General features: G+C 43.6%; 1 protein-coding gene across 1 annotated transcript; it reads right to left on the reverse strand.

Moving 5' to 3' along the window:
* Positions 1 to 339: 339 nt before the first annotated feature.
* Positions 340 to 8,743, reverse strand: LOC311248284 (PH-interacting protein-like; the record flags this gene model as incomplete). The annotated part of the gene is made up of 7 exons (XM_084339192.1): positions 340 to 464; positions 806 to 913; positions 1,071 to 1,181; positions 2,595 to 2,802; positions 3,274 to 3,374; positions 5,161 to 5,307; positions 8,565 to 8,743. Coding segments are annotated over 7 exons (979 nt in total), but the record flags the coding sequence as incomplete, so codon positions are not given.
* Between the last annotated feature and the right edge of the window lie 368 nt (positions 8,744 to 9,111).

Here is a 9,111-nt window from a genome sequence, read left to right on the forward strand (position 1 = left end):
AGCTAAGCTAGTCTATCTTGCTTTCTACTGAATGCACAGAGAGAGGACATTGGTATCTATATCTTCTTGTCTGACTCTGGAGAAGACGTAGGTGCATTTCCCATGATGTTGGCCTGTTACTTTAACTTGCATAAATGTCACAATTTCACCCCTTTTGTCGTGCTGCAGAACGACTTTTTACCGGGGGGGGGGGGGGGGGTATCCAGTTTGCTTGATCTAGCACATCTAGCCGAACAAACTGATCAATGTATATTAGAGCTGGGCCCAGGGGGTGTGGTCTCTAGTTGTAGTTCTTTGGAACCAGGGGGTGTGGTCTCTAGTTGTAGTTCTAGTCCTTACTTCATGGAGAAGGAGCCTCCAGTCAGCTTTCCAGTGTCAGGGTCCAGGAAGGAGAGCTTGAGACAGCACAGCGTCGGCAAGCCCACCTCATACTTGATACCCACTATCTTCATCAGTTCCTGCTCCTGAACACACACACACACACACACACACACACACACACACACACACACACACACACACACACACACACACACACACACACACACACACACACACACACACACACACAAATAGAAATACAGAGACACATAGACACACAAAGATGAATAAGGGGAAACATTTATTTATCCTCTGCATCTTACATCAGATTTGGCTGCGAGTAGGGCTGGGCGATTAATCGAGTTTCAATTTCAATTATGTAAAATCTTCCCACGATCACGACAACAAGATAATCGAGATAAAACAATACAATATTGTCATTGTAGTGTATCGTTAAGTGTGTGGGATCTAGAGGGCCTCTTACCCGTAGCTCCATCTTATGCCACGGCTGTTTCTTAGGGTTGATGCTGTAGATCTTCTTTTGTTTGGCCATCTCTACATAGGCTTCATGGCCTTGTCTGAAGTAGTACAACTGCATACATACACACACACACACAATTATAACATATTAATACTGATTGTTGATGTTGCTTAGGTCAAGTTTCAAAATGTAATGCGTCAGTCATAATCCAAAAATCTGTTATTCCCATTTCCCCCAAAAGCTGACATTTAGAGGCTGTACTGTGTACCTCGTCTCCCATCTGGGGGGTGTAGGGACACCTGCGGGGGACGCTGTCCGTGATCCAAGGAGAAGGAAGCCACTCCTCCAGGGTTAGCCCCGCCTCCGGGAACTCTGTCCCCTTAGAGACATAAACCAATCACATTTGAGTATTTCACTATTGCCTTAGCTCGATTCCCACCATCATATTTCAGTGTGTAATCTCTTGACAAGGGAACCAAACTTAAAAACAAAAAAAATGCTATGCTTCTATGTGAAGTGCAAAATTAAATCACATGTTCAATTCTCACAGCCTTCTCATAGTTCACTGTCTGCAATCATGTCTTTGGTGGTTTAACAAGATGGTTAAATAAGCTGTATGGACGTCTCTGACAACATAAAGCAGGTATTTGACAGTATAACTGTATTTGCTGTATTTTGGATATATGCATTGTTTTTTTGTGTGTGTAGGATTTAAATCCAAAAATCCAAAATAAAATGCTAAATATCACAGGAAATACTGTATTACATCATTTCAAATACTGTAGGTTGCAAATATTTAGCTCTTTGCTTGAGATAATCCAAACAAAAGAAAATTACCATCATATACTGTTTTATTTTGGCACGAGTTGACTATGACCCTTGTTTTAATATGCAGCAATAGTTCGATTTGTATGATAAAGACATCCAATGTTCTGTTTTCCAGAGATGTCACTTGTCATATGGCTGTAAACACACCTCACCTTGTGACTCGAAAACCGATTATAAATGCTCAGTTATTCGCTGATAATTATTAGAGATGTGAGTGATCCACCGTGCAGGAGATGGGAACGATAAGAGGGTCCAGGTTGTGAAGGCGAAGAACAGCACTTTATGTTACGTGGTATGTGTTGTGTTGCTTAATGGGAAGCCAGTGGAGGTTCTGGAGGACAGGAGTGATGGGATCTCTGGGACAGGAGTGGGTAACGCAGGCGGGCGGTTCTGAATGTACTGCAGTTTATTGAGGATTTTGGTGGATGTGCCGTAGAGGATGCTGTTGCAGTAATCGAGTCTTGAGGCGATACATGAATGAGGGTTTCAGCGGCTGAGAGTGAGAGGGGAGGACGGAGACGGACAACGTTTTTCAAGTGAAAGGAGGCTGTTTTTGGGATGTGTTGACATGGGGGTTCAAAGGAGAGGGTATGGGGTCGAAGGTGGCACCAAGGTTACGGATATGTGAGGAAGGGAGAACAGTGGAGCCGTTGATGCTGAGGGAGAAACCAGGGGTGGATTTGGTGAGGGATCTGGGGCCGATGATGAGAATTTCTGATTTGTCACAGATCCTGAATAATGGTAATCGGGACATCAATATTTAATAATTACCATTACCTACATCTCCCCCTGACCTGTAGTTCAGTCTGGTTCTCTGATGGTTCCTGGAAGTGAAGGAAGTGTGTGAAGAAGAAGAAGAAGAAGAAGAAGAAGAAGAAGAAGAAGAAGAAGAAGAAGAAGAAGAAGAAGAAGAAGAAGAAGAAGAAGAAGAAGAAGAAGAAGAAGAAGAAGAAGAAGAACCCACCTTCCTCTTCTCCTTTGGCTTCTTCTTCTTTGGCAACGCTTCGTCTTTGTCGGCTTTGTCTTTCTTCCTCTCCTTCTTCCTGTCCCTCTTCTTCTCTCCGTCCTCCTCCGAGCCGCTGCTCTTCTTCTTCACCTTCACACTCTTCTTGGGAGGTTCCAGGTTGATCCCTGCGTCGGCCGTCCAGTCAGAGTAGTCGCTGGAGTAGTCGCTGGAAGAGAGAGAGCGGGCTGATAAGTGTGTGTAAGTGTGTGTGTGTGTGTGTGTGTGTGTGTGTAAGTGTGTGTGCTATTGTGATATGTGGTAGCCTCAGGCGTGTTCATAAAGTTGCTGTTAGTGGGGATTGCAGGCCTGCAGTAGCCAGAGTGGTGGAGAAGAAGCGTTTTGTATCCATAGATCGTTCTAAAAACAAAAAAGTGTATCTGTGCATGTGTGTGTGTGTATGTATATGTGCAAATGTGTGTGCATGTGAGTGTGTATGTGTGTGTTTATGTACATATGCATGAAACTGTGTGTATATGTGAGAGAGTGAGGAAGTAATGTGTGAGCATGTCTGATCATTTGTGATCTGATCACTCGCGCGCGTGTGTGTGTATGTATGTGCGTGTGTGTATGTATGTGCGTGTGTGTGTGTGTGTGCGTGTGTGCGTGTGTGTGTGTGTGCGTGCGTGTGTCCTCCCACCTGGAGCTGCTGTGGTCATCCGGCCAGGGCTCCCTCGCCGCCTCCTCCTCCTTCTCCTCCTCTGAGGAGTGACCGTTGATCAGCCGCACCTCTGGCTCTCCCTGCAAACACACAGTAAACCATTCAGGACTGTGGTCAGAAAGACACGGGGGGAGGAGGAGGAGACGGGGCATAACATAGTGCAACTAGCAGGAACAGTTGAAAAGAATAAATAAATAATAATACATCAGATTTATATAGCGCTTTTCCTAATGCTCAAAGACACTTTACAAAACAAACAATATAATACAGTAAAAAAAAAAGAAATTATATAAAAAGGCGAGAGAGAGAGCGAGCAAGAGCATAAATTATGTATGTATTGTAAGTATTATGTATATATCTCGTAACCTACATGTATATTGATTCAAATACTGGACTGCATAGTCCTGTGATTTATTGTGGATATTTACTGTTAATGTTTGTGTGTCTAGTTTTATGTCATGTCAAAAATTTGCCAAAAAAAAAAAAAAAAAAAAAAGGCGAGAGACAGAGTTCAAGGGTTGAAAGCAAGGGTAAAAAGGTGGGTTTTGAGGGCTCTATCCATGATCATCCCACAACAGCCATTGTTAGTGGTGTCCTAATAGCGCTGTCAAATCATATGTATATTAGGGTCAATCAATTCAAATATTTTATCACGGTTAATGGCATGATTGTCCATAGTTAACTGTGATTAATCGCATATTAATCGCACAATTTTACAAATGTATCTGTTCAAAATGTACCTTAAAATGGATATTCTTTAAAGTGTTTAATACTCGTATCAACATGGGAGTGGACAGATTAGCTTACGTTATGCAAATGTATGTTTATTAAATAAAGTATTAAATACTAGTATGAATATTACCTGTATAAAAATTGGGTTGTCAAATTACATATCAATTACGGATCATTCATCTGATCTCGCTCCGAGAGACATAGCATTCTCATTTTAGCGCCAACCTCACGCACTCTAAGAGAAAGAGCTAGCGAGCTAGTGAGAGAAAGAGAGAGAGAGATGGGAGTATCATTTCGACCTAATTCTTTATTTCCAAAATGTGTCATCAGTGCAACAACCAGGGCCATGTGTGCTCCATGCAAGACAGGACTAAAATGTGTCTGGAGGAGTGGAACAATGGTGGGCGCTGTATTGTTGTAGGTAACATTATGCACTAGCAAGCATTGTGTTGTGATGGTGAGGTGCCATGTTAAATCATGGATGATTGCTGTGTGTATGTTGTGCGGGTGGGTGATGAATAGATTTGTTTTGTATTGTGGGCATGCTAAGAGAGAGAGAGAGAAAGAGAGAGAGAGAGATATGAAGAGAGAAGGAGAGAGGTGAGGAAATGAGAGATGAAGAGAAGGAGAGAGAGATGAAGAGAGGAGAGATGAAGGGAGGAGAGATGAGGAGAGAAGGAGATGAAGAGAGAGAGATGAAGAGAGAGAGAGAGAGAGAGAGAGAGAGAGAGAGAGGAAGAGAGAGAGGAAGAGAGAGAGAGAGAGAGGAAGAGAGACAGAGAGAGATAGAGAGGGAATGGAGAAATGTATCGCTGCATGAGTTTTGCTCAGTATTGACTTGTGATGATCAAGAGAAAAACAAAACTGCGTCTGCACCTCACCTGTGGTAACTGCAAAAACAATTAATTCAGACCTGGATTCTAATAGAGGCCTTTATGTGTCAAAACGTGTAGCCTAGCCAATACCCAGCCAGCCACACCCAGGGACTGCGTTTAATTGGGACTCTGCTATTAAGTGACGTTTTAAAATATATCTCCTGTGACACAAGTATGTTAAACCAATAACCCCACCAAAAACCAAAAAGCAGATAGGATCAGAGACAAACGGTCACCACGGTAACAGCGTCTACTGTACCTCTGAGGTGCTGTCGTCGTCGTCGTCGTCATCGGCAACCTCTGCACTCTGACGACTCGTCTCTTCCATGGCGGCGCGGGTTTGGTAACCGTGGTTACCCTGGTTCTTCCTCCCCTCGTCAACGGCGCACTCTGAAGAGGGTTGGGACTGTGGCGGGAGAGATCCGTGAAGCATGTAAATGGTCTGAGGTCCGGTGGGTTAGCGGGTGTTATTATAAACATCCTGTTATCCATAGTCAAGGTGGCGGCGGTCCATCCCATACAAAATTGTACTTTTAAACTTGAAAAACAGGAATGTTTATTATAATAATAATACAAATAATAATAATAAACTTTATTTGTATAGCACTTTTCATACAGAAATTGCAGTTCAAAAATTATACTGTATGTATGGTGTGCCTAAAAGCCCTGAAGTCTGTGTGTGTGTGTGTGTGTGTGTGTGTGTGTGTGTGTGTGTGTGTGTGTGTGTGTGTGTGCGTGCGTGTGTGCGTGCATGTCTATTTTTTCACACAGAAGATAAAGCGTTTAATTTGCTTTATTAGATCCCTTCCCCCCACAGACCCTGTCTTTTCATAATACCACACAACCCCTCATCAGATGCCCCACAGAGAGTGAGGGAGATCACATGCAGCGCTACTCTTTCACGTCTTTAGATACGAGTTCACCACGCATCAGGTCTTTAGATAGTTCACCACACATCATCACCAGTGTTATCGGGTCATGCTGCCTACCGGAGATTTGCACTCTTCCACTTATAGTTACACCTGCTGGTTAGCTGTTCAGGGACACTAGAACGTTGACCTTTTTTTTTTTAAACTTTATTTTTTAGCGTTTATCGCTTTCCTGGTCAAGCATGACCGACAGTTGCAGGGTGAAACGGGAGAGAGAGCAGGGGAAGACATTCGGCAAATGACGGCGGGTCCGGGAATCGAACTCGGAGTCAACCAGATCCGTGACGCAGCACGGAGTCCCGCGCGAGCGCGGTAACATGGTGTGCTACTGGAGCACCCAGAACGTTGACTTTTTAAGGAACAAATAGGAATATAAACCACGTATCCTGGCTGACGCCAGCAGCCTAGATCAGTGGTTCTCAACTGGTCTAGCCTCCATTTTCCTTAGTCATTAAGTCGCGACCCAAAATGTTGAACCACTATGATTTATGTAAAAAAAAAAATGCAGTAATACGCAATCTTTCAAAACATGAAATAAACACAAAAAAAGTGCAACAAAAGTGCAACTATTGCTAAAAACCCAATGAAATTTTATTACAATAAATAATATGCTTCTTAGCAGATTTCTTAGCTTAAAGGGTCTATTGAAGACATTTGTAAGTTTTTTTTTTTTTTTAAATGTATTGTTTTATATTTCTAATCAAGTACTCAAAACCATCATTTTTCAGCCTCAAGATTTCAGGCTGTTATGGCCTGGCTCCGCCCATAAGCACTTTGAGTGACAGTCAGTCCACACAGTCTGCACTGGTAGAGAGAGAGAGAGAGAGAGAGAGAGAGAGAGAGAGAGAGAGAGAGAGAGAGAGAGAGAGAGAGAGAGAAAAAGACAGGCCGTTATTGACAAGGCCCCCTCTCTCCCTCCCTCCCTCTCTCTTCCTTTCTCTCCCTCTCGGTGATGAGAGTCCGCGCGGCAGAGAGAGAGGGAGGGGGTGGGAGAGAGAGAGAGAGAGAAAAAAAGACAGGCCGTTATTGACAAGGCCCCCTCTCTCCCTCCCTCCCTCTCTCTTCCTTTCTCTCTCTCTCGGTGATGAGAGTCCGCGCGGCAGAGAGAGAGAGAGAGAGAGAGAGAGAGGGAGGGGGTGGGAGAGAGAGAGAGAGAGAGAGAAAAAAGACAGGCCGTTATTGACAAGGCCCCCTCTCTCCCTCCCTCCCTCTTCCTTTCTCTCCCTCTCGGTGATGAGAGTCTGCGGCAGCTTGTGGGTTTTTTTCTTTTTCTTTCTTTCAATCTCCCGTTTGCGTGTGTGTGGCGCGCAGGTCCCCCCCCCCCCCCCCCCAAGTGCTCTCTATCTCTCTCTCTCTCTCCCCATGCAGCGTATGAGGAAATGGTTTCCACTCGCTGTGTACAGTCAGTCTAGGTAGAATGTGGGCGGGCATTAGCTACAACCACAGAGCCAATCACATCACTGTCTGCTACCCAGCGGCCGTATGACGTATATCAGCCGTTCAAATCAAAATGGCCTGATTTACTGGAGGAGGAAAGGGGCTGAGCTGAATCAGAGCAATCCGCCAATATGGCATTTAGACACTAAAACACATTGATACGAACTCCTATTACTATAATACAATGCTAGAGACTGAAAAATGACATTTATAGTACATGTCACCTTTAACATAATAGACCTAAGTTTGGGGGAACTAATGGGATAACTGGGGTTGCAACAAAAGTGCAACTAAGGGCTAAAAACACAATGAAATAAAATAATAATAATAATAATAATAATAATAATAATAATAATAATAATAATAATAATAACAAATAATAATAATAATAATAATAATAATAATAATAATAATAATAATAATAATAATAATAATAATAATAATAATAATAATAATAATAATAATAATAATAATAATAATAATAACTAATGGGATAACTGGGGATGTTGTTTGCCCCTGACAAGAGTCTCAAAGTCTGGGGTGATGGTAGACAAAGTAACTCTGAGGTCATGCTCAATGTCCAATCTGTTCCTCTGCTTTGTCTTCAGCTAGGACCAGAGCTGAGAAGCCACTTTCACAAAGATAGGTAGTGCAAAAAAATAATTATAAAAAAAATAAAAATATATATATTTTTTTTCACACACATCCGCGACCCACTCAAAATGGCCCTGCGACCCACCAGTTGAGAAACACTGGCCTAGATGATCAAACAGGCAGGAAACCCTGGTGCTTCAGACTCATGTGCAGCTGATAAGCAAACTGATATGCAGCGCACAATTATTCTGACCAAAGATCCAATTAACTTTTTCTTTTTAAAAGCTGAGACACCTGAATTCAAAGGTACAGCAGTCTGTTTCTAATAAGCATCAGATAACCTCAAATAAATGCCCAGGCTATTAATGAAAGGTTGTACAATATCAGACATTAGTTACTGTCAAGATATTTTTTTCACTGAAAACAACAACTGTTACCTCCTGCTCCACACTCTGATCATGTGTGTGTGTGTGCCGTGCATGTGTGTGTGTGTGTGTGTGCGTGTGTGTGCGTCTGTGTGTGCGTGCGTGTGTGTGTGCGTCTGTGTGTGCGCCGCGTGCCGTGCATGTGTGTGTGTGTGTGCGCGCGTGTGTGCGTGCGTGTGTGTGCGTCTGTGTGTGTGCGTGCGTGTGTGTGTGTGTGTGCGTCTGTGTGTGTGCGTGTGTGTGTGTGTGTGTGTGTGTGTGTGTGTGCATTACCTGACAGCGGCGTCCTCCAGTTCGGGGACCAGCACCCTGCACCTCCAGGCCACCAGGTCTCTCTCAGTGGCCATTTGGCTGCGCGGGGCGTTGCTGTGCATCTGCCGGACCCCCTCGATCTGCCCGCTGCGACGCAGACCCACGTTGGGGGGAGAGTGCACTTCTGAAGGGGAGCCCACCGATCCTTGGGAAGGAAGAGGAGGTGTGTGTGTACATTTATTTCACATCATAAATAGATCAATACAGTCATTATTAAGTAATGTTGCGTTTCTTTTTTTAAATGTAGCCAAGAGTAAAGACCCTAACCCTATCAAAACAGCAATCAAAGTGTATATTTTCAGCACTACGTTTGTTTACCAATGATTTTAAGTGTTATTAGCTAAATATGAGCTTATAAAAATATCTGCGCATTGCGCCGGAAAACGGACGATTTAGACGTGAGAAGAAGAAGCCCTAATGAAATCGTTCTAGTCCTAAGAAAGAGGAGACCCAGTAAGGCGGCTAGGTGGTGTAGTGGGCAAGGCACTCGCCACCAGTGTGGAGACGCTAGGA

This window comes from Notolepis coatsorum (assembly GCF_963971535.1).
Source record: "Notolepis coatsorum genome assembly, contig: SCAFFOLD_2950, whole genome shotgun sequence".
Lineage (NCBI taxonomy): Eukaryota > Metazoa > Chordata > Actinopteri > Aulopiformes > Paralepididae > Notolepis > Notolepis coatsorum.